This window comes from Zalophus californianus, chromosome 2, assembly GCF_009762305.2.
Source record: "Zalophus californianus isolate mZalCal1 chromosome 2, mZalCal1.pri.v2, whole genome shotgun sequence".
NCBI classification, from domain to species: domain Eukaryota; kingdom Metazoa; phylum Chordata; class Mammalia; order Carnivora; family Otariidae; genus Zalophus; species Zalophus californianus.
The window spans coordinates 74,068,904-74,096,002 of NC_045596.1; the positions used below are offsets into that span (position 1 = coordinate 74,068,904).

At 35.2% G+C, this 27,099-nt stretch overlaps 1 protein-coding gene across 2 annotated transcripts in view; it reads left to right on the forward strand.

Annotated features, from left to right (window-relative positions):
* The window catches only part of CCSER1 (coiled-coil serine rich protein 1), a 734,167-nt gene extending 708,115 nt beyond the window's left edge, over positions 1–26,052 (forward strand). For both annotated transcript variants that reach the window (XM_027600507.1, XM_027600509.1), the window contains one exon: positions 24,974–26,052. In XM_027600507.1, coding sequence (XP_027456308.1) covers positions 24,974–25,033 — 60 coding nt within the window. In that variant the 3' untranslated portion in view covers positions 25,034–26,052. The remainder of the gene's footprint in view (positions 1–24,973) is intronic.
* Positions 26,053–27,099: the final 1,047 nt, after the last annotated feature.

The window sequence follows — 27,099 nt, forward strand, 5'->3', positions numbered from 1 at the left end:
GTTTATCCTGCATCTAACATTTGTTAGAACTCCCTCTTCTATTTAAAAACATTAATATTATTTTTAGCACTTTATTAACAAGTAAGATTAGAAAAGATGCTTTTAAGGTGTTTCATGAGGGTGTATAATAATAAAATGTAAGTTTATCTGCATGTCCTCATTATATTAAATAACATAAATATGAATGTTATTTTTATGTTGCCTTGCAAATTATGTTGTTATATTTAACTAAATGCCACTTGTCTCTATTAGGAAGTAAGCTAAAGTTTTGAATTCCAGCACAAATTGTCTTCAGCTACTTATATATGTTCTTTTTAAATTTAAAAACATTAGAAGCTATGCTTTTCTTTTGAATTTTTCTGTTATATTCATTTTATGTTTATTATAGATACCTAAATATTCTAGATATGAATATTGTGACTACTTCTTGCTTGAATACCAGTGTTATATATGATTTAAATGGTGTTAATGTTTCCTATTTTAAAATAGAAATGATTTCTAAGTTCAAGCAGGATTTACCACAAGTATTTTAATTTTATCTCTTCTGAAGGTTTTTTTTTTCCCATTTAAAGTTTTTTGATATGTATTATTTGTATATCAGTACCTAGGTTATAAACTCAGTATGTATTTTACAAATAATAACCTATATCTTTTTAAATCTGCAAGCCAGTTGTCCAATAAGACAAATAAATTAATAGTTTCCATTAAATCATATTCAAACATAACACAATTATAAGTTAACTTATTCACTACCACATGGTCTTTGTGGAAGTCTAGTTATTAAAAGTAATGTATTCTTCAGCAAGGGAAGAGGAAAACACGTATATATTGGGACTCAAATATTCCACTTTACTCAATACGGAAATGATGCTTGGGAAACTCAGTTCCAAATTTCTAAAGGACCGTATATAAAGATAGAATGTGAGATCTATAGCAGTATTAGTGACTGCAAGTGAGAAACAGTTGCTAAGAGATGAATGGTTCCTGTGGGGTAGATAATTAAATTGTGTCTTGTGTATTTGCCTCTCTATGCCCCATCATGTTCTTGTTTCTATGAGCTTTGTTATATCAATATTACAATTTCTCTAAACATTTAAATAAAAATTTAAAATAGAGCCATGAACATAGGTAATCCTTATTAAATCTTCATTGTTCCTAGCTTCTTTTCATATCTGACAGTGAAAATTCATTGTATTTTACTGGGTTGAATTAAGGCTAAGAATAATAATTTCTTGGTATTGACTCCTTTCAGGATCCCTTTGTATAAGTGTTTGGTATGACTTAGGTAGTTATTAGCATACATTAATAATCTGTTCTAAAGATTTCATATTTTACATTTCCTGGTGGTAGATTCTAGGATATAATCATTAGAATCAGAAAGGAATTATCAAAGATACGCATATAGAACCTCATGGCACTAACTGGATGTTACTGTCATAATAGGCTTTGGGGCATTTTGTATGGAAAACATTGGGGAGGGAAATATTTTTAAAAAGCAAGTTAGAAATAGGTAAAGCATTTTAAATGTGATAAATTGTGTGACTATTGGGAATATATGACTTATCAACAGTGTATTTTTATTTTCTGTGACTGGGATATATTTTCTCTACTTTTCAATATCTAGTCATAAATTTTTCACTTTTTCCATATGCAATAAGAATAATTGATTATCCTTTGACTTATAACATTTGCTCACATTTTTATCAGGAAATAATCTGACATTTTGTTTTTTCATCAATATATATTCACATATATACTATAGCTACTTAACAATTTGCAATAGTATTTGTCAGAGAAGATATGAAAAATCTTGTAGAAATCTTGTACATTATGAATGATACTTATACTCTCTTGCTTGCTTTCTAAAGCTGTCAATATTAGCCACAAATTGTTCTTTACAGATCAGTATGGATCATGTTTCAATGACATGAATGTCAGAATAGAAGAGACTACCAGTATCTGCTAATATAATATTCTTGGGAAGATAGTTGTTACTACACATTTTGCTTAAAATAGGAAATAGAATCCTTGAAAGATGTGAATTATAATGAAAACCATTAAAAGAAATTTCTGAAAATCCTCTACAGTGAGTAAGTTCAAAGATTCATATAATAAACTATTTCTATCTTGTAATAGATTTATCAGGAGACTTGAAACTAATGCTAGTGTACAGTATGCTTTGATTTCTAATGCACAGGACAAAGATGATTTAAAAATAAATTCAGAGTGTCTCAGCAAAGGCCTATAAACACAATAGTTCTTGTGATGATGAGGGAGATTGTTAAATAATTGATGAATGTGTCTTCAATAATCGATGCCAGTTTAACCGCTTTCACCTTACTCTGTCTACACTGACTTAGTTTATTGAAAGATCAAAAATACTTTCTTAGGTGTCACTTGTGTTATTAAAACAGGATAGAAGATGAATATAGTCAAGTAACAATGTTGCCAATTGCAAGATTACACTAAGAGGTAGAGATTTTTCTGATTACATTAATTATATAAATAAATGCTTCAGCATAGAATGTAAGCTATCTGTAAATGTAGTTTGAACTCATGCAAATAACATTTTTGGTTTAAATAATTGGGAAGGAATAGCCAAAATGCAGTGAAGATTTTATATTCTAACACGGCAAGAATTCAGGTGCTTTTTTTAATTTGGCATCTATATGGAGAGGTTTTTTTTTTTTTTTAACTTCCTTTTGATGTTCTACAGAAGGTTATCTTTTTAAAATATAGTTGATTTACTTTAAGTGTAAATTTTCTTTTCATTTAGTGCCTGAACTTAGAACAATCAGAGTCTCTAGAGGAGTCTACCTTTAATCAGCATATATTTTTTCTATATTTTATATTTAATAAGTATTAGTCTCGAACTTGCAATTTTTTGTTCATATTTCTTTAAGAGTTTTGACGTTATCAAGTATTTCGTCAAATTTATTAATTACTGTTAGTCTTAATATCATTAATGGTTTTCATTTGGCTACTTGAAACTGAATTGGCATCACACATATTTTGAGTCATGGGTGAGTGAAGCATAACTCAGTTTAGAAAAGTATGATCATACCACTATATATTTTTCAAAATTTTAACATAGTTTCTAAATGATGGGATTTGCTTTATAAATGAAGTTTTCTACTTATATGCTAGGGAAATAATACTAGTTGCATGATGAATACACATTTTGAAGGAAAAACTCAATGCAGTTTTCTGTGTATTCTCAATCTATACTTTTCTTATATTTAATTTTGGAGGCCCTCCTAATATACTTAATAGTGTACAGGAAATTCTAACAAATATGAGAATAGCTCATCATGTAAAGAGTAAGAATGATTAGGGGATTTTTTTTTTTTTTAAAGATTTTATTTGAGAGAGAGAGAGACAGAACACGAATGGGGAGGCGAGGGAGAAGCAGACTCACCACTGAGCAGGGTCCTGGGATCATGACAGCTGAAGGCAGATGCTTAACTGACTGCGCCACCGAGGTGCCCCAAGAATGATTAGTTTTTACCATAATTGTTTTATTAGCTATTATAAAGAGCAAGAGAGTATTTTGTGTTATTCAACTATATTATGTCAGCCTATGGATTAAGCCTAATTGTAAGAATTGACTAATTATCAATTAGGCTTTCTAGTTCAGTCGCTAATAATCCTAGTTTGTTAAAGCTATCTATTTTTGATCCATCCATTGCTGTTGTTTTTCATAACTTCAGTGCTTCTGATCATGTCAGGGTGCCCCAGCATTTAGCAGATGAGTGCCTTCTCCCTATATACTTCATTTATATTTATTTACATCAAGTATTTCTGTTTGTTTTTATAAATTTAAATAAAATCAAAGTTTAAAAATGATATATTCCAAGTTTTCTTTTGAACTACAGTTTTTCATATTACATAAAGATAAGTTTCAGACAAAATCATTGCTTAAAAACATAAGATATATGATCAACTGCTGTAGGTACTTACTAATACTTAGTGGAAGAATCACAGCTTATCCCGTGGTGAAGTTTTAAGGGTATCATTTTTGAAAATCCATACATGCATTTATTCAACAAATACTAAATGCCCCATGGAAGCCAGGCTCTGTCCTAGGTACTTAGGATACATCCTTTAATCAAACCACAAATATTCCCTATGGAGCCTGCATTTTTTGACAGCATACTTATAACATATAAGGAGAGTATATAGTATGTCAGAAGGTGCTAGGTGCAATATAAAAAGGAAAAATAGCACAGGGAAAGGGTAATTGTTTTTTTTTTAAGATTTTATTTATTTATTTGAGAGAGAGAGAATGAGAGACAGAGAGCACGAGACGGAAGAGGGTCAGAGGGAGCAGCAGACTCCCTGCTGAGCAGGGAGCCCGATGTGGGACTCAATCCCGGGACTCCAGGATCATGACCCGAGCTGAAAGCGGTCGCTTAACCAACTGAGCCACCCAGGTGCCCAGGGTAATTGTGAATGTAGGGGTGAGGGTAAAGACTATGATCAAAAATTTTAAACAGGGTGATCTAGGCCGGTCTGAGGGTGAGATGTGAGGCTTGAAGGTGGTGAGGTAAAAATCACATTTAGTCAGGGGTGCCTGGGTGGCTGAGGTGGTTAAGTGTCTGCCTTCAGCTCAGGTCATGATCCCAGGGTTCTGTGATCGAGCCCTGCATCCGGCTCCCTGATCAGCGGGGAGCCTGCCTCTCCCTCTGCCTGCCACTCCCCCTGCTTGTGCCGTCTCTCGCTGACAAATAAATAAATAAAATAAAATCTTTTTAAAAAATCCCATTTAGTCAGAAATCCTTTTGTGATGTGCTCCTTGAACACCCCTGAAAGACCCTCAGTCAGTAAGAACAAATTGCTTTATCTTTGCAGCAGTCCTGGGTAAGAATAGTTGGCTTCATTTGTAGGCCATGTGGTATGAAAAAATGCATTCTATACCATTATACCCTAGAATCAGACCCCATGCATCAAGAGACTCACACTAGGGGAACAGAGACCACCTGTGGAAATAGCCTACTCAGGCTCCTCCTATCATATCCACTTAGCAGAAGCACTGAGAAGAAAGCTAGGTCCTATCAGCCACACCATGTAAATTACATTCACTTTTCCTTCCTTTTTTTGCATAGGCTCTGTCTGCCTCCTCCTCTCAACCTTCTCCCAGCTCAGGAAGAGTTGAATTTAAATACTTTAAATATATAATTAGACTTCATTGTATATCAGCACATCCCATTATTCAGAGGTGTACCACTAAAGCCAACAAATGTAAAAATCACTCAATAGTTACTCGGTGAAAAAATAAATGAATAGATTAACTAAAAGACTCTCATGTTATTTTTATAATCCTAAAGATCTAAAAGAAATCAGTATACATTGTTTTATTAACAAATACAGAAGTGCATATTGTTCTACATTATTTTATATCATTTTGTTACATCTAACAAATGTTTCAAAGTGGCCACTTTGTGCCTTTTAGAACAAAGCATTAAATGCAGATCAGTGTAGATAACCAGTGATTTTTAAAACATGAGTGCCAACATGCAGTTTCCTTTATAATATTGCATTGAATGCTTCCTTCTAAAATCCTGAATTTTTATCTAGGAGCTAGATCATTCCTGGAATGCCTCCAGGTCTTTATTTCAGCTTTGACTGCACAGAATCAGTATGACTTAACTGATAATCCTTTTGTTAAGAGAATTTATAGTTGAAATCCTTTCGGGAAAAATAGCAAGGATAGGTGTTTAAAAAAAAAAAGCTCTTGTAATTGTAAAAATATTCATCAAAATGAAACAATGAAAGAACACATAGACATACAAATTTTATATATCTTCTGTGGGGAGGAAAAATAAATTTCCCTCTATTCTTCTGGTTTCTTGGCTGAGACCTACCTGTAAAAACAAATAAACAGGAGAAAAACAAGTTTAGTGACATGTATACCCCCAGCATAAATGGGAAATACCCAGAAAAACTGAGTAACTCCCTGAAATGGTCCACGTCACCATCTTAAATACAACCTCCAGCTAAAGACAAAAGATGATGCTGCAGGGTTGGGGTCATAGGAGAGACCAGTTATGGGAGAATACCAGGAAAAGCATAGTAAACAAGGGTAAAACTGTTATGCAGATTTAAGACTGTCTTCTCCATTGAAAAGAGTTTCTAGAGATTGAGAGTTATCCTCTTCTTCCTGGTCCAGAGAGACCTTTACAAGTGAGGATTTCCATTATACATGTAACTTTCTTTTATAAAACAGTAACTTGTATTCCATTTTCCAAGCTTCTCCTGTGTCTGTGTTTTTTAAAAATACCCAGCTAAAGATAATTCATATGCTAAAGAGGCATATTCTGGGTAGCATATATTTGTTCTCCTCCAATTAGTAATAATAATTATAATATTTGCTGAAAAATATGTTCATTTAGTAATAATGTTGATAAAAAAGAAAAGTTGATACTTGTTGAAAATTTCTTTCAACCCTCATCACCTTCTATCTCATATATCACCACCTCTATAGGAAATCTAGATTTAATTACAAAATTTCTAAGCATTTTCTTGGACAACTTTAGAAGTCATTTTAGAATTTTCCAGCGTGCTAAGTGTGTATTGCATGACAGGAAGTCCTGTCTGAAGGAATTTTTACCACCCTGTGGAAGAAAATACAATGTATACACTAAGGGTATATTTCAGTGACTATTTGTGATAAATTATGTAATTGCAGTTATTCATCATAATTGTCAGGGAGCCTTCTTGCTCAACTATAGAACCCAGCAGTTAATTTCTTACTACATTTTCTTGTGGCACTGACAGTGACTGGAACATTCTAACTGCCAGACCAGAAAAGCCCTAGTAGCAATGGAATACTTAGAACACGCCCTTTTCTGCCCATGATCATGTACTGAACACGCAGTGATCCCTTATTCATGATGACGTGCTCTCTGCCTGCTCTCTTGCACTACCCTCCCAACCTCTCCTTATAAAACTCTAGGTGTCCCTCTTCTTGGCTGTTGGGTTGATTGTTAAGGCTTGAGCCTACCACCTGCCCTGGCTACAGGCACCAAAAATAAATCTTCCCCTTTCTCTTTTCCAGATTCTCCTCTCTTGAGTTATGGGCTTCTCTTGTGATGAGTTTATTCAGCAGCCATGTTCGCAAACCCAGCCAAGAGCTAAGCTTTCGATTTATCTACCCCCCCCAGCTATTCCCTGGGATGGAGCAGTTGGCCAGGATAGTGCACCAGGGCTTGCCCATTTATTTCCTAAGTTAGGGGTTGTGGTAGATCATTTGGTAACATAATTTATATTAATTTAAGTTCTAAGACTTTGCTCAGGTACTTGGTCAACATATATCTTTCTAGATTCATATTAACTCATGTCTAAGGAAAATACTGCTTTCCTTTAATGTGGTCTACAATCAAGAAAAATATGGAAAAGCAAATTTACTATTTAAATATTTACAAGTGTATTGAAACTATACACACACACACACACACACACACACACACACACACACTGACACACATAGAAGCACACAGTCTCTGAACACACAACTGCATGATATAGGTACAAAACAGAATCTACTTTTATTGACTATTTGTACTTATTATAGAAGTTAAGATTAGATGCAAATATATTAATTTTTGCATATAATAATTTACAGAAATCCTACTGTACACTAATACAGTGTTTAAAATGGTTATTTGTAGTTTAATATTAAATCATATTTATACAACTGTTTGTTACCTAACTTTATTAGTATGAATTAATATTAAAGTATTTTCTTTTAAAGGTAAAAGTCACATTGACTATCTAGAAACATTACTTTTTCAAGAGGCAGAAATCATAAAACTATATATTCTAGACTGAAACAATAATGACAAATTTTGCCATACCATAGTTATGACAGTGTTGTTGGGTTTTTGGTTTTTTTTTTTTTTTCTTCACTACACTACCTGATGGCTATTCTATCTTGTCATACAGTTGAGCCTTTGTTTCATTAGGCTATCAGATTTAATTAATTTATTTTTTCCTTTAGTTTTCTTGTGTGATTTACTATTCTCTGACAACCATCCTACTTGTTACTTGATTGAGCAGCACAAAAGGATAATATCTGTAAAGATCATTAGCCCTCATAATGGTCTTGCTCTATCAAAAAGTTTCTCGAACACTTGACTCATGATGCTTTGGGACTTGAGAATACCTAGTGTGTATATTGGGGTTGGGGGAGCCAGTGATGGGGGGGAAGGAGTAATTTTTCCTTTATCTTTCTAATTTCTTGGCTGAGACCTCTGTAATAAAAGAGAGATTAACAAGTTAAATAATATGTATACCTCCTATATACACAGGAGATACCTAGGAAAATTAAGTTGACTCCTGAAATGGCCCAAGTAATTATCTTAAATACCATCTCCAGGTAAAGACAAAAGAAAGATGGGGGTTGGAGAAGCCAGTTGTGGAAGATTACCGAGAAGAACACAGTGAACAAGAGCGAGGTTGTTATGCAGATTTAAGTCTATGCCTTCTCTCTTGATTAGAGTTTCTAGAGATTTGGTCATCACCTTTTCCTAGTACAGAAAGAGAGATACCCTTTCAAATGGAGATTTCCCTTACAAGTATAAATGACGTTTACAAAAGGTAACTTCTACTTGGTTTTGAGAGCTATCCTTGTGTCTGCAGCCTCTTAAGAATAACCAGTTCAAGTTATGCCAAAGAAGCATATTTGGGGGTGGCAAATTGTGCTTCCCTTCAATTTCACCTTGAAACTTCCCCAAGAAGTTTCACAATCCAGAACCTGAGTTGATAGATTATTCCGTTATTCCATTGAACCCATGTCTAAGTCCTGAAAATCGGTCAGTTCAATTAGACTGCTATGTCTCATTTTAAGAGGTCTTGTAGATGGGCTTGTAGATGGGCTCCCAAAGTTAGTCCCATATTGTGCTAGCATTTCTATGGAAAAAGATAAACAGAGTTTAACAGTTAGCACAAACTATAACACAGTTTGTGAGACCAGGGGGGGCAGCCAATCAAGATTTCTATATGTCAGGTTCAAATCATCTTTCAAAGTTTGAATATCTGTGATGTTGTCAGGTGGTCAGGTGAACTTTCTGAGTGGCTGACATATCCGCAGGGACAGAAGGTTGTCCATATGAGCTGTTGTGATTTCTCTTAAAGAGTTTATATCAAGTTGTTCACATTCAGTTTGCAGAGCTTTGGGAAAAGGGCAGTTTTGATTCCCAGTCATTTCAAGTTAGAAGGGTGGGGGAAAACCAGAAATTAGTTTGGAGAGTTATAGTGAGATATTTGAGGAAAACTGTTAGAATTCAGGATCTGGTCCAATTTACAGGTAGAAAACAAAATTTCTAAGACTGTAAACTGGACTAGAATCTAATATCCACAAAGGTATACTACTGAAATGTTATTTTCTCTATAATCACCCTCATTTTTACCAAAGATAATCACAGTAGGACTAATTTATTTGCAAAACAAGTTTAGTCTTATTAAACTTGATTATTTACATAAGTGCTGGAAGAATAATGATTGAATATATAGGTTCTTTTTAGGTCTACTTTTCTGGAACTTTTGTAGGGAATTTTAGATTGAACTTTTAAAAGCCTTGAGGCTAAGAAGTCAAGCCAAGGACTCACCATCAGACTTTGCCTGTAGTACCTAGTGTTTTCGGTTAATTTCTCTCTTCTTGAGGTCCCAAAGATAACGTATGGTTTCTGCACCTTCCAGAAAGTGACTTTCTTTTACTCATCTGGTAAGACTGCTGGGATCCCTGTAAGCAGTACCATGCTGCTTTTGCAAAGAGTTTTATTGGCTCCATAAAGTGAAACTTAGTTCCTTGAAGCTGTTTGGTCATGTTTAATTCTATGTATATTCTCAAATAGGACATTCCATTCAAAGCTTTAGTAATACAACCAATGTGTCCAGTTGTGGAAGCACATTCTAAGAACAGATTCTGCTTAAACTTATGCATATAAATATATTGCCATGAAAATAAGAATAATCACTAAGAGTTTCAAATTCTAGAGGGATCAGATAGGGAAAAAAAGTAATTGTTTCATCTCTGTTCACAAGGGCATACTTTACCAAATTGCTATAATTCATACTTAGCTTAATGGAAAAGAGAAGTTTCCTTAAATCTAGAAAAAGCAAAGCATTAAAGAATCACAATGTTTCAAACAAAGTCATAAGTATTTTCAGTTTCATGAGTTTATTCAGCTCCATGTTACTTTTGTTCTACTTGGTTTTCTGTTGGTTCTGGAAATTTTTACCCAGTTCCGTTTTGTCTTGAAATGATCAGAGACCTTCCAGAGTACCTGTTAGAGTCCTTCCCTTCCCTTTTCCTTTTCTTTTCCTTTTTTTTAAAGATTTTATTTATTTATTAGAGCACCAGCAGGGGGAGGGGCAGAGGGAGAAGCAGACTCCCCTCTGACATGGGGCTCCATCCCAGGACTTCAGGATCATGACCTGAGCCAAAGGCAGATGCTTAACCAACTGAGCCATCCAGCCACCCCTGTCGGAGTCCTTTTCTTGAATAATCTGTGAGGATTAAGCACTTTTGCAAAAGCATAGAATAAAACAATAATTATCTGTAAATGACAGAACACTTAAAAATAGCCATGGTTAAAGTTCTGATGAGAGTACATTGCAATGTAATTGACAAAGAAATTTGGCTATTTCCATGACATGCTTTTTAAGGTAGTAAGTATAATTACAAATGAAAACTTTATACCAGAACATACCAAATTTCTAGAAATTTCATACAACTTCTGGAACACTAATATTAACAACATATATCCATTCAAATGAAATCTAAGAAGGTTTAGCATCACTAATTTGGCAACGCTTCCCGTGTAACTTAGCATAGTAAATAAGCCTAACTAGCTTAAGATCTCTTTTTCCAAGGAGAGAGAATAATTCTTTTAACATGCTCCAAAGACCTTCTGAAACATCTCAAAGTTAGTTCTAGGTCAAAAGGACTCCATTTAGAGTTTGATTTGGGGAGGTCTGTCAAAAATATCAAAAAGTTTTAGCGCATGACTAAATAGGATCACAGATCATTATGAAACAATACTTTATTTAACCAAAGTGACAAACATTGTTTAAAGGCAAATACAGAAGCATACATAGTTGTGAGCAAAGTTTCACTCTTTTTAATACTAAGAAGATTCAGTTTCCTTAAGCAATCAAAGATCTGATAAAGACAAATGCAGTAGAGGAAATTATTTTGAACTCTTTGCTTTCTAGTCAGATTGATGTGGGAAACAAAGGCAAAAGAAAAATTAAATTTCCTTACTACTTAAAACCATTGACATGTCCTTGAAACAGGCAGAGTGACATTCCTCAGTCAACTTGCCTGATAACTATAGTATAATCACAGGAAGGAAGAATCTTAGCCACCAGGCAAGGTTCTTGTGAGTGGGGTTGTGAATGTCCACTGATTTTTCTGCTGTCTAAATTTGGTAGTTTCTTATGAAAGTGCAGGTTAAAAAAAAAAAAAAAACTTCATATCTTCATCTTGTTGAGGGAGTCCATAATGCAAGCCATTATACTTCTTTTGTCTTCCTTTCAATTTGGTTTTTCATAGAAACCAATAATTCTGTAGAAAAATAACTCTCTAATATTTTTTTCAAATATAGGAGTTTTTTGGGTTTTATTTTTTGTTTTTAGTTCAAAGTATCCATCATTTGACCATTAACAAGAAGGATCTTATATTAATCTCAATAGCAGCTCAAAGCAATAAATGCTTTTTATGGGTTAACAATGATTTCAAGAGGCATCCCAAAGGGAGGTGCAAAGATGCAGCCCTTAAGAGATCCAGAGAATTTACTTTCAAAGTTAGCCTAGGAAAACAAAGACTTGTGTTATCATCACAGGTGATAAGAATGAGACTGTGGGATGCCTCCAGTCATAGACTAAATCTGTGACACCAAGCAGATGCTACTGGAATGGGACTTTTCTAGCACAAATGAGATTATGAAGGTTGAGACTACAAAGGCCCCTTATGGAATAGGATCCTTTATAATAAACTCCCCTGAGAGCTGGCATAGTTGGACAAAGAGAATACTCCTTCTGGGATCCATTAGCCTATTGGGTTGTATGCCAGATGCGTGTGGACACATTCATTTTCCAGGTGACAGAGACCAAACAATGTTCTCACTGTTCACAAAGCCAAACTCTTATGACCTAGAACAAGACAAAAGGAAAATCTCTTCTAGGCTATGTTTCTTTTTATGACAAATGACACAAAAGACAGACACCAAAAACAAACAAAAACAATGGCCATCTCTGGGAGAAAAGAGGATCAACAGAAAACAAGATTACTCATAACAAGAATCTTTACCAAAGTCACTATACCTAAGGAACTAGTTCACACAAATATTTTCTCCTGTTAATCTAAATTTGGAAAAGAAGGGATAAGAATTTTTAATCTTCTCTTAACCAGGTACGACAGGAAGAGATACCTGGGAGAGCTGACTTGTAAGAATTCTTATCCTTTGCCATTTTCTGCCATTTTTCCAGGATCCCATCCGCAGACTCCAGAGCAAGTATGGTGCCTCAACAGATCCCTACCGGGGTCACCAAACTGTAGCAGAGGAAAAATAATTTCTCCTCTAACCTCCCAGGTTCTTGACTGAAACCACCTCTATAATAAAAGACAGATTAACAGGAAGAAAACAAGTTTACATAACATACACCTCCTGTATACATGTGAGATACCCAGGAAAACAGTAATTTCCCAAAATGGCCAGGCCACCACCTTACATACCATCTCCAGCTAAAGACAAAACAAGGATATTGGAGGTTATGAGAGATTACCGGGAAGAACACAGTAAACAAGGGTAAAGTTGTCACACAGATTTAGGTCTGTGCCTTCTCCATGGATGAGTTTCCAGAGATTTGGTCATCTTCGTCTTCCTAGTATGGAGAGGGTCACACCCTTACAAGTAGAGATTTTTCCTTATAAATGTAAATATCTTTTACAAAAGGATAACTTTTACTTGGTTTTCAGAATTTTTCCTGTGTTTGTAATTTCTTAAACATAACCAGCTCAAGATAATGCTTAAGCCAAAAAGGCATATTTTGGGGTGGCAAATTCTCCTTTTCTCTAGCTTTGATCTTCTTCCAGTGAAAGAACTGGGTAATGATTTCAGGGAGAAAAGGCATTAAACTATTATTTTATTAGTGTTTCAAAATAAAGACATAAAAACTGTTTTTATAACTTATAGAGAGCTAAAGAAAACAGTTCCATAAATGTTTGACTTTGTACCAAAGAGGCAAAGGAATAGGAATTTTCAGGATATTGAATTACAGAAAGTTTCCTAAAAGAGAGCCACATGTAACATTAACCTCATGCTCTGTGAAGAAAGAGTACCAGGAAATTATACTCATGTGATGCTACATTGTTAAAATGGTAATTAGAATTTTAAATGTATAAAGCTGAATTACTGTGGAGACAATTTATACAGAAGAGTGTAATTTACGATTCAGAGTACTTAAAAGTCATAGTTTTTTACATATCAGAATTACTTCAGATTTGTCATATATTATGATTTTTTGCTTATAAATTGATTATGGATTTGGATTTAATCCATCAAATTAAAGGAAAATTTACTTAAGGTACAGTCTAATATAGAATAATTTTCAGAAAGAAAAATACTCTAAACAGGTTGAGTATTTTCTTGAATGGAAAACTATAACCTAAAAATTGATAAATTGTTCATTTTTTAAGCTTAAGAAAAGACTAATATAGAATTGGAAATAGTGTTTTTCAACTTTTTAGAGTACAAAAAACACTCAATGTTGTTCCAGAAATGCTCCTTAAAGAGTCTTTTTTAATTTATGCGGAAGTTGCCACAAACTCTGAGTTTGAAAGGATTAATTTTTCTTCTTTGAGGGAGCATCAGTAATGACTCATTTCACCATAAGAAATACGAATCTAAAAGGAACTTAATGTGAATCATAAAAATATACAAAAATTACTTGGTGTGAGTATATGTATTTTCCACTCTTTTAAAAGCTTTCCTCCATTTTGATTTTCTAGTATGTTAAATATATAAACACTGAACCACTATCTATAAATATACTACACGTACATAAGCATATATATTTTGGCATTTCAAATATAATGGACATTAGCCTACTCTAATTGTTACTGAAACCCAAGTTTAGCTGCCTGTCATAGCTGGAAAGGCCAAAACTCAAAAGAGTATTGATTGAAAAGGAATATGAGCTTTATTCAGAAGGCTGACCAACTGGGGAGAAAGTGATCTCTTGTCCAAAGGCCAACTCCAAAGTTTCTGCCTGGCCTAGGGATTTTTTAAAGGGGTTCAGGGCCATTAATCAGTAAAGGGGGTGCAGTGGTCAGTAATATTTCTTGATTATGTGCAGACACATGGTGCCAGCTACACACATTATCTCAGTCCTCAGGGGTTATACAAAGGGGTCTGGTTCCTTAGTGCCTGGGGCATGTGCAAGGAGGTCTGGTTTCTGTTTTGGTCTGATGTGAAGTGCTCTGTTCTTTCTCCAAAAAAATGCGTGATCTGTAGACATACGAAGAAAGGTTTGTTAATCAATCACACAGGCTAAGGTTGTTTAAAGTTGAAAGACTACTAGGTTTGCAGGAGGGGCCAAGATGACTTCTGTTCCTCACGGTCAGTTTTATGATTTCATATCTATGGGATTAGGAGCAAAGGTCCTTCTTCTGTAGCTACTTCCTGCTGATTGAGAATGATTTAGGGATTTTGAAGTGGAAAACTTTTACAGTGTGGAGGATCTTGTTTCTGGCATTTCCACTGTAGGGAATAGTAAGGGCATCTCTAAGCCAGTATGAATAGTGCAAGTTCCTCCTTGACAGGTACAAAAAGTCAAACAACCACCAAAGGGAAAGAAAACAAGAAATGCAGTAATGTTTAATAGGGTATATTTCCATTTGGAAGGAATTGAAGTTAGCCAACTGCTAAAAGGATCTAGAACTAGGGCATCTGTAGCAGTGACTTGGTTATTTAAATCTTTCATGGCTTCAATTACATTTTTTGAGAAATGTGAATATGCAACATTTTGTCTTAGTGAAAACACATGTCACTCTTTGGCTGCTGTCAAGATATCTAGGGCTATTTGGTTTGGGCAGGCCACTTTTCAGATCTATGGACGGCTGCATGCCAGGTTTGGTTAAATGCTTGGCTAAGACCTTTACTCATAATTTTACATTGATAGAGGTGGCTACTGGGACAAATATGGCCAAAGGGGGGGAAAATATCAAGAAGCCCTCTTTGCCCAGTATCTAGCTTTAACAATATCCTAATTATGAGGGATCACTGACAAGTGGGAGAAGACTTGTTTGGGGATATAGACATCGCCAAGTGCATCCTCTATCCAACCATAAGGAAACTGGGACCATCTGCTATTTCCACAAGTCCATAGCTAACCCCATGGAGAGAGTACACTCCAGGTTGGCTCCATAAAGTCAGCCTTTGTTCCTTAAGGCTGTCTGGTCATATCTGAGTCTGTTTGTCTCTCAAATAATGACATTCCAGTCATAGCCTTGGCAATATAACCAAAGTGTCCTGTAACAAGGGGAAGAGATTCTTATTGAACTTATGCAAATATAATTGCCATAAAAGAAAGAGTACACATGGAGAGTTTCTGATTTCTGGAGGGTTCAGGTAGGAGAAAATAAAGTGTTTCAATTTCTTCAGAAAGGAATATTTTATCGTATTCTGTAAGTCATAGATATCTTAAGAGAAAGTGTCCTTCATCTAGAAGAACAAACATTAAAGAACCAAAAATGTTTCAAGTAAGTCATAAAAACTGTAATCATCTTTCTCAATTCAATTAGTCCCAAATTAACTAATTTTGGTCTTTTGAATGTAGCTTTTCCATTGGTTCTGGAAATTCATACCCAGTTTAGTTTTATGATCTTGAAGATATCAGAAATGTGTATTTTTTTAAAAGTCCTTTTCTGTATGGTGACTAACTTAACATAATAATTTTAAAAAAAGTCCTTTTCATGAGTCTCCTTGAAGATGAAACACATTCTTCAAGAGCATCAGAACAATAACTATAAATAACAAAAGATTAAAAATGGACATGGTTAAAGATCTGATGAGAGTTCATTTAATGCAGTTGCCAAAAAAAAAAAAATCCAGTTATTCCTGTGACATGCAACATTTCAATAATTAGAATTTCAAGTGATGACCTTATATGAGGACATATTAAAACTTTAAGAATTTCATGTATTTCTGGAACAATTATGGCATTTACCCATACAGTATAACCTAAGACTTATCATCATTTGTTTGACAGTGCTTCCCAAGTAACTTAACATACCAAATTAACAAGCCCAGTTTGTCAGAAGAATTTAATTATTTAGAATTCAGATCTTGGGAAGTTTGTTAAAAACTTCCGAAAGTTAGGGCGCCTGGGTGGCTCAGTCGTTAAGCGTCTGCCTTCAGCTCAGGTCATGATCTCAGGGTCCTGGGATTGAGCCCCACATCGGGCTCCCTGCTCCGCGGGAAGCCTGCTTCTCCCTCTCCCACTCCGCCTGCTTGTGTTCCCTCTCTCACTGTGTCTCTGTCAAATAAATAAATAAAATCTTAAAAAAAAAACCCTCAAAGTTATAAAGTACATTCCTAAATAGGATTACACATCATTATAAAATTCAGTATTACCTGTTTAACCAAGGTGGTGATAAGAGATTTTGCAAAAGGTTATATGGTTCCTAACAAAAGTTAGCTTCTTTAATATTGAGAAGCTTCAGTTCTCTTAAGTAATCAAAGACACGATGAAGACAAAACTTAGAAATTTTGGTTTTCTGGGCAGATAAAGAAAAGAAAACAAACTTTGTTTACAATTTCTTATCAAGAGCAGACCAGCAGTCCAAAAAAACTTTATCTTTTTAACAGAAAGAAAAGCGGAATTTCAGTCTTACACTAGTGTATTTTTAAAACTCATTAATTCCAATCTTAGTCCTGACCACACTTAATTTTTTTTCCCCAAGATTTCCCTTCAGAAACTTTCTACAACTTTCCTTTTACATTCAGATTGTGTCTTAAGCCCACTGTCTCTAAATAACTAGTCTCATTTTAGGACAAAATTACTTTCTTTTTTCCCCCTGAACAAAGATGTATTCCCATTCCTTATATCTTTCTTATCAAAAACACATCTTACTTTTCTTGTCTACAGTGTTGCTTACCTTATCATTTCTAGCCATCTCAGTTACATTTATCAGAATTTTAACTCTTAGAAACTTTAGTCTCCAGTAAAAACTAAGTAGTAACCAATTGTGAACTGTTACAGCACAGTTCTTTAGACTGGAAATTTATGAATACATTTTCAGACTTTCAGATTTTTAGAAACACGGTGGTTATCTTTTTTTTTCCCCAGAGTACAACCTGCAATAATAAAGTATAAAGCATGTTTAGCAATAGACCCAAGTATCCTCAGTTCTCTGTAAGAAGAAGCCACAAACAAACCTACATTCAGTAATCAATGCTTTAGTATTCTTATTTGGAAAAGACTTAGTTATCTACTGAATTTAACCCAATTTATCATTTAACTTAGGAATACTTGGATGTTTCAGGTTACAAAGATTTTGAAAACTGTAAGCCTTATTCAACCTACTTGTTCTTAACAATTACCCATGAAAACCACTATGAGGCCGGGAAAATTAACCATCATTTTAAGTCATCTCTTTGCTGACAAACTAACAGAGACAACAAGAATTTAGTAAATACAGGTAGAACAAAGCTGATTATCTGTATCATATTCAGTGTTGATAACTCCAATAACATGTCTGTTTTAACTAAACCAATAATTAGCCTTGAATCAGGCTTAGTATTGAATATGTTGTACCTGTGTCCACTAAAAAGTCAATCAGTTTGTTCCCCATTGGGAATTTTTACCTGCGGGGAAATCTGAAGTGGCTGGTTTAAGTCCAGGGGAACTCCTGGATCCCTTCGTGTTGATTTGGGAGGTGCCTCAGTTTGAACCTCATAAGGAGGTGGCTCGGCAGAAGTCAATGGCACCTGAGGCGCCAAGGATGGTATAGGAGCCAGCCATGTGGGTCACTCCCATGGTGGTCCAGCAATCAGAAGGTGGAGGCAGAGGCCAGGAGTGCTGCCAGAAAGGCTGGAGGTAGATTCAGAATTTGGACTAATCTTTCCTTAATGTCTCTTGCCACTCCCTCCTGCAAAACAGGTTTCTTTAACTCTCTGTGCCATTTATTTAAAATATGTCTTGGGGCACCTGGGTGGCTCAGTCGTTCAGCGTCTGCCTTCGGCGCAGGTCATGATCCCAGGGTTCTGGGATTGAGCCCCACGTCTGGCTCCCTGCTCCGCGGGAAGTCTGCTTCTCCCTCTCGCACTCCCCCTGCTTGTGTTCCCTCTCTTGCTCTCTCTCTCTCAAATAAATAAAAATTAAAAGATCTTAAAAAAATAAAATGTCTTGCTGGACTTTCTTTGGGAATAGAAGGAGTATCTCCCATATTCCTAGGCAAAAGTTCAGAAAGAGCATAGGAGAAACAAAACTATGACTAAACGAAGCCCAGAGAAACTCTGTTAGAATTTGTTCTTCCCCAAAAGTTGGGGGCTTCACTGACAGAACCAAATGCCTTCCTAGACAAGCTAAGAGAGCAAAAAACCCCTATTTGGAGACAAACTGAAGGAAAAAATCCAAGAGAGCCATTCAGTGGTCATCATTCCTCTGAGCTTTAACATAATGGCAAGGTGCTGTTACAATAAAAATCATCTTTTAATCATGGATTTCTGGCTGTATTCCATCCACTTATTGAGAATCCAGCCCAGTGGGCTGTTTGGTGGGACAGAGATGGAACCTCCCATTATACACAAATTTAGCACAATATAGCCCACACATACGCACCAAAACAGATCTATTCCAAATTCCAAATAAATCCGTGGTTATTAAGTCCCTTTTGGTTTCTCTCCAAAGCCGTGCCTTCCTAATGGGAAAAGCATGGGCAACGGAACAGAAGCGCACGGTGCTTCACAAATGAGAAACTTGCATCATTGTGTACTCCATTGGATTTACCTGGTCCAGAGCTCATCAGCTTGCCCCAAATGCTCCTTTCCTTTTCACTCAAACCAAAAGCAAACCCGGCAGTTAGCTGTAGTTGGGAATCAGCTGGGAGTTTCCCCAAGACAGAAACAGTCTCAGCGGCTGCGGCCGATTCCCTCTGGCGTCCTCCCAAAGCCGACTAGCCCTGAGCAGCTAACTGATCTGTGATCATCCAGGGTACTAGCTCAGCAAACAAATGAGTAAACCCTGGCACGCTGCTGGGCCAACGACTTCATCCGCCCAACTGCAGATGAGCCCTGGCACTGCCACAGCCAACCGCTCTGCCTTGGGATTCCCAGGGGAACTGGATGCCACAGGGGTGCTGGCTCGCCAAAATTTGTTACCAAAACCCAAGGGCAATGTCATCTCTGGAAAGGCCAAAACTCAAGAGTGTGATTGGAGAGGAATATGAGCTTTATTTAAGGAGGCTGGCCATCTGGGGAAAAGGTGAACTCTTGTCCAAAGGCCAACTTCAAGGTTTCTGCCTGGTCTATGGACTTTTAAAGGGGTTTAGGTCCGTTAATCAGTAAAGGGGATGCAGTGGTCTGCAATATTTCTTGATGGTGTGCAGACCCGCTGGTGCCAGCTATGGACATTATCTCAGCCCTCAGAGGTTGTGCAAGGGGGTCTGGTTTCTGTTTTGCAATGTGCAGAAGTGCTCTGCTCTTTTCCCTTCTAGGAAAGAATGCATGATCTATGATATACAAAGAATGGCTAGTTAATCATACGGGCTAAGGGTATTTGCCAAAGCTTAAAGATGACTAGGTTGGCCCAAGGGCCTGAAGCAGTTTCATAATAATGTTTTTTACTTACTAATTTAAGTGACTGGATATCATTCTATCATAGGAACATTTTAAACATTTTTCACGTTTCTTTTTAATTCTTCTTTCCCTTTTAAAGAACAGCATTTACATATGGAACAATTTCCTATCAAGGGGAATTTTGAAAAATCAAAATTGTATATGGTTTTATCCTCCACTCAGCGATGCTATTTCTAGAAATCTACCCTGAACATACACATTTACATATACCACAAAACATTTCCATAATGCTGAGCCACCCAGGTGCCCCAAGAAAAAAATATTTTAAGGTGATTTGGACCGAATCCTGGTTGCACTTCCTTAGTTGGCTATAGCCTAAGGACCAAGAGAACTACAAAAAATATAAAAATGGACTCAGTAGTAAAATTATACTACTATTATAATAATTTTGAAGCTGTTTTATGTATATAAGATTCAACTGTTTAAAGCAAATGTTACTAGTTACCCAAGGTATTGCAAGATGAGAGAAAATAAGTATAATAATGAAAATATAAGTTAAAGAACCCTGTAATGTAATATTTAAATAGAAACTATCAACATGAACTCATAAATTACTATAGAATATTTCTTAGCTCTGCCTACTGAGAGTCTAGAGCAAGTCAGAAACATCTAACCTGAGACAATTCAAGCTTAAAGGCCTACCTTTCAATATATAGGAAACACAGGCATGGATGGATATGTAAAACAAGCTGCAGGTCAACTATCAGAAAAATTCCAAATGTGCAGTATTCTGACAAAACTGACATGGTAGCCTTAAAAAATAAAGTGCCATTAAATATTGGGGGTTTGTCCTAATTAAAGAGACCAAAGAGAAATCATGACAAACTCAGTTACTGAATCCACGTGGTAGTTATGCTATGCAGGTGTTAATGGTACTAGTTTTTCTATTTTTCTGTATGCTTAGAAGTTTTTCCAGTAAGGGGAAAGGCTAATCCAGTTTTAAAAAATCTGAATTAAGATTCTGGGTGCCTGGGTGGCTCAGTCTATTAAGCATCCAACTCTTGACCTCAGCTCAGGTCTTGATCTCAGGATCGTGAGTTCAAGCCCCACATTAGGCTCCATGCTGGGCATGGAGTCAAATAAATCAATAGGTAGGTAGGTAGGTAGATAGATCATAGAGAGAGAGAAAGAGAGAAAGAGAGAAAGAAAGAGAGAGAGAGAGAGAGAGAGAGAGAGAGAGAGAGAGAGAGAAAGAAGAAAGAAAGAAAAGAAAGAAAGAAAGAAGAAAGAAAGAAAGAAAGAAGAAAAGAAGAGAGAGAGAGAAGAGAGAGAAGAGAGAAAGAAAGAAAGAAGAGAAAGAAAGAAGAAAAAAAAGAAAAAGAAGAAAGAAAGAAAGAAAGGGAGAGAGAGGAAAGAGAGAAAGAAAGGATTTATGACATTACACGGAGATGTGAAACATGGTCCAGTACTGAATCTTGGGTTGTTAGGTTGAGTAGTAACAGCAATAGTAGTATTTAGTAGTAGTGTTTGAAGGGCATTTGAGGAAATTTGATTAAGGCTAACTAACAAATTAAAACTATTGACATAGAAAGTTAGAAGCCATTAACTGGGAAAACTAAGCAGAAAGTCCAATAACTTAAACAGAACGTATAGTATGGTTTCATTTTGGTTAAAAAATGAAAATATACAAAAGTTGACGTGATCATCTCTGGTAGGAATATGACATTTTCTTATTTCTACTTACCTTTTTTGGTCATGTTTTACAATGAATATATGTGCCTTTATGATAATTTGTAATTTCATTGTATAAATATATTTTATAACTAATAATTTAATAAGTATTTTAAAACAAATTCTGCAACACCACTATAATGAAGACAAAATTATGTTTGTACAATGTATTTAACTTCAAGTATTACCTCCATACAAAATAAATTGGAAGTTTTTGGGGAACCGAAGTAGCAAAATACTTTGTTCTTCAGTATAATTATTAAAATATTAAATATTGGAGGGTTTTTCCCAAATTTGACAATATATTGAATTCATCATATTTTAAAGCCTAAAATGATTAATCTATTTTGTAAATGATTGTCTTACTTTACAATATCTCCAGAGTGGTTAATCATAAAAAAAGAATTGCATCTTTTGAGTTTTTATTTTTCTTACAGAGTAGTCATGGGGAAACATTTATCCTCATTAGTTGAGTTTTCGTATTTCCTTGCAGTCCTCTCCATGTTCCAGTTGCTAAAAATGACAGAGAAATACTGGGGCTTTTTGTCCTCGCCACATGATGAGGACAACAATATTGTAAGCTTTTATGGCAAGAGAAATGTTATTATCGTATATTTTAGAATCATTTGTGTCTCTGAACATATTCAACCTATTAAAATACTTTTTCCTTTCATTTTACTAACTTTTTAGAATATTGAAAGGTAGATCTGGGTTAGAACTTTATTATAAATATGAATGTTAGGAGGCTTAAAATGCACTGGAAAACAGAATTCCAGGTTTATGAAATACAAAAAATAACGCTATATTCCCTGTCATTTCCCATTCACTCAACCAGCTTTTGGGGAACAGGTACTGAAATGTTTGTTAGTCTTGATGATTCTGCACTTTTTTTTTAACATGTTTCGTTGGCAGACGTGTATCTACGTCTGTGTTCGACATGTGCTTGTAGTCCTGTGGTTCATCTCAACTTATGCCACCCTTTCTCATTTATACTGTCATTTAAAAAATAAAAATAATAAACGGTACCCCAGGCACTGAGATTGTAGCAGTGAACAGGAGATAGACAAATGTTAAAAAACAAAATTCAGTAGAGTAAATCTGAAGATCTAATTGGCTTTATTCAGTGATTCATTAACCAAGCAGTATCCCATCTACCAAAGAGAATAGAATTCCTGAAGAGCTGTACGAAGAGAAGGCTTTTATAGGCTGAATGGGAAGTGGTGCACAAGGAAGTTTTAGCTAAAGAAAAGAAAGAACATATTGGGCAAGGTCACCTTCCCTTGGGGGGGAATGGCAAGGGGTCTTGTCTTGCAGACGATCTCACTAATGCAGATCAGGACGTTCCAGAGTGATCTGTTGAAAATTCCACTCTTGGGGGAGGCTAAAGCTGAAATTAAGTTTGCTACTAAGTTCTAGTGGAACTTAGGAAAAGTGACTCCATTTGGGGGCCTGTTGTTAAATTTCTTCATAAACCTCATATTCTAGTGATGAAGATAGACAATACATTAGAAATTATAGAAATAAGGGTCATGATGTAAATAAGCAAAAAGACAAGATTAAGAGTTGAATCAGGTGAAGAGGAGAGTTTATGTCTGGAAAAGACTTAATCACGGAAGACCTTTCTGAGTGTGTTGTCTTTGAGCTGCAATCTGAGTGAAGGTCAGTTCACAAAACTGAAACAAGCATCTTGACATGGGGGAAATCAGAATTTGGAAAACAGTCACCTTCCAATACTGCTTGCTGCTTCAAGACTTCCTCAGTTTGGTTTTCATCTTGTCTTCCTACTTACAGGCTCTACACATTCTAGTCTATACAGCATCACAAATAAATCTGCAAAACAAACAAAAACCACACCTCCCCCCCCTTACATTGTGTTGTATTTCTACTTTAAAGCTCTCTCTCTTAATGATTCACTAAGGCTTAAAAGATAAAATTCCCTTTCCTCAAGCCCGCACTCAAAGCTGCTGAAATTATACTCTTCCCTATTTATGTTGCAAACATAAACATTTTATTCCACTTAAACTGTACCAACACAAATTGCTGTTTCTTGCCTCCATTGTTTGGGGTTTTTAACCATTTTATCTGAAATACCCTTTCCCCTGTAATATATCTCTCTTTTCCAGCCTTGGTCCAATTTCATACCCTTAATTTGACTACCCAAACTGGGGGTTGATGGGGTTTTTGGAATATAGGAGAGGTTTGGTGGGGTGAGGTCCAGAGCCGATGACAGAGAAAGAATTCTTGAGATGTCTTTGGTGTAGAATGGTGGTTTATTAAAGCACAGTAACAGGACCCAGGGGCAGAAAGAGCTGCAGCACTGGAGTCTTCAGTGGTGATTATTTATATACTCAAGAGTTGGGGGAAGTAAGGAAAAGGGAGGTTTCAAAAGAACTTTCATGTGCTAAAGAGGACCTGCCCTCAAGATACCTGCAGCCTTGCTGTTGTGAAGTTAAGGTTGTTTTCCCCTCTAGCAAGGTATTAACATTTAGTTGGGAGATTCCTGGAGGAATGTCACACATGTCCCACCCAAGATGGGGGGGGGAGGGGGAGGTTGCAGGGTATCAAGTTTATGCTTTGTCTTCAGCTACCCTTCTTGCTCCCTCATCAGGGGTGATTTCTCTATCTGTAGAATTAATGTCAGCAGTTATCAGTCCTATATAACTTACTATCCTGTAGTAGTTAGTTAATGTATCTCATCAGTTTTATATATTGACATACAGCCTATCTTGTCATATGTCAGTCAGTCTTGTAGTATGGTTTATCTTTTTTATATTCATTTATATCCAACTAAGTTCCACATTCCTTAGGGGCAAGTATATTCTATACTTCTTGGATTGTGTATTTCTTTTTATACATACTATTTACACAATAGTTTCTTTTTTTTTTCTTTTTTGAAGGTGGAGGATTATGAAATGTTCTAATTTCTATCACTTAAAACTATAATAAAGTGTAGAGGTTAAGAAAATAGTAATAATTGCGGCATATGGAATTCTGTTGGAATTTTGTGTTTAGGACCTTGGGTGGTGACTATGCTTTAGAAATATATCAGGAGAAACATGTGAGATTTACCTATTACTTAATTACCTAATTTTCTTTAAGTCATTTTACTTGAGAAATACATAAAAGAAAAAGTTGTGTAAAACTTTTTTTTTTTTACTCATGAAACCAAAGGAAATCATAAAATTTTGCCAATTAATCTTCCCTCTTTTTACCTTGTGTAAAATGTATTTAATTGGATGTTGGAAACCTGTAAGCAATACTAATAAATATCAATAAATTTTAATAGGAATTTTGACTTAGAAAATCACAAATAAAAGTTGTCGGTCTATGTTTTTTAAGTGTTTATATGTTTTAAATCTTCATATGAAATAAAATTTCATTTCATTTCATTAATTTGATGTCATTCATTTATTTACTTTTGTTTTCTTCTTTTCAAGGCCCTGTGGAATCCTACATGCACTGAAGGTTTATTTAAACCAGTACATATTTCAACCTAGGTGAAATCATTTGACCATAAGCAATGTATCACCAATCTGTGACATGTTAAATATTAAATAAAACCAACTTTCCATCATTCCATATGTTAGCTGTTTCCCAGAGTATTTAATAGAGAAATGTTTCCATTCCAAATATTTCACACTTTCTGCATTTGTACACAATTGCACAAAAAACTGATAGATGAAGATTGAACTCACATATTCCTACTTTATTCTTATTGTATTTTGACAGCAACAACAACAAAAGACCTATTTAAAAATTATCTCTATATGCAAGCTATTTCTCAATGTAACATTCCACTTGGCGGTACACATTTTTTGTTCAACCTTGTCATTCATATCCTTTGTCTCTGTGGTAATAGTCTTCATTTAATTTCACCACATATTCTATGCACATTAGGTAAGTTTGAAGACAGTGCTAGTTTCTCCCATCCGAGGGGGACAATTCCTAGTGAAGAACTAAATTATCTGTTTCTCTTGTATTGAGATCAAAAGATGAAAGCAGTATGTCTTCAAATGAAATAAATAATGAAGAGTCTTATTCCAACTACAGAAAATTAAAAACCTCTATTTATATCTCCAAACATGTAAAGAAAGTTTACTGGATACTGACTGACCTCCTATTAAGGGAAGTTTCTTGAGTGTGTCATGAAAGAACACTTGTCTCCTGGATTTGGCATTGCTGCCTGATTTCTGTGCATCCCTGTTTATTGCCTTTCTATAATAGCTCACTTTATTAAATGGCCAAGTGGCAACAGGGCACTCTTGAATGTTGTAGTTTATTGCAAGGGTAAGTAGCACAGCCCAGAAGTGGTTCAGTGCTGTGGGCAGGGTGCAAGGGCAACAGAAGAGAGTCACAGAGCTAAGGAGAAGAAAGCTTTTATGGAGTTCTCTATATTTTGCAAACAGGCAATGAAATCATTGTAATTGTAGTAACAGTCAGATACATGTTATAAAATTTCTTAAATTATTCAAGTCATTATGTAATATAATATGAATGATCAAATGCTGGGTTTAAACCATGGTGTTAAAATAAACTTATAAATGTATTTATTTACATGAAAACATTGTGTGTGTCCTTATTGATTTTGCCCCTTAATGCATCCTTTTACAACCTAATATACACAATTTTTTTGTTTCTCTAACAGTTTTCTATAGTTTATTTTGTAAACCTATTCTTATCTCTCCCTTTTTATGGTCTTATTTTATATTTGAAATCTTTCAATGTAGATAAGGTAGAAAACTCCACCACCTACAATAAAGCACCCACCTGGTAAAGATTTTTATCAATGTGAATGGTCAGTATCATTTTAAAGAAGAAGAAAATTTAATTAACAATATTTTGACTAAGATGCAAAGAAAAAAACGTGTATTATTAACTAGATTAAGTCAATAAAGAAAGGTGCTTTTTTTCTTAAAAACAATGTAGCAGAAACTGTCAATACAGACAAAAAAACCCACTTACCTCAAATGGTACAATTTCAAGATTGTTTTTTTTAACATCAGTGAGACGTTCCAGTGCCGCTTCCTTGGAAACCATCTCACTCTCACTCGCTTTTTTTTTTTTTTTTTTAAATGGAACTTGGGCAGAATATGTATCAATGAACATGTTTACAGGTTAATAATTTTACTTTCATGGGGAAATGTATTCAGACTTTCTCACATGTTTATTGTATAATTTTGCCGTTTAACTATTAAAATATATTTATTTGATTAATTTGAAAGTGAATTTAAAAAATTAATGGCGGTATTGTCATTGTCTTTAGAAACATGTACAAGAACCATTGTAATTGCTGTATTGTATTCCGGGGTGTTACAAAGCAAGGTTGGTAGTTGACAGTAGGCATCGGAGTATATCTGACAGTTGCAAATAATGCAACTTCAGTGTTTTTTGCCAGAAGGAAGCATTATGTTTTACTAGGATTCCTGTGTGTTTCTCTGAAATACTCTAACAGTCACTAACTCAAAATAAGAGAATATTTATTTTCCTAAAAAGGAAAGTGGGATTTGAAGAGGTTAAGTGCCTTTTCTCAAGTTCGTGTAACTTTTATGAGAATATCAAAGTC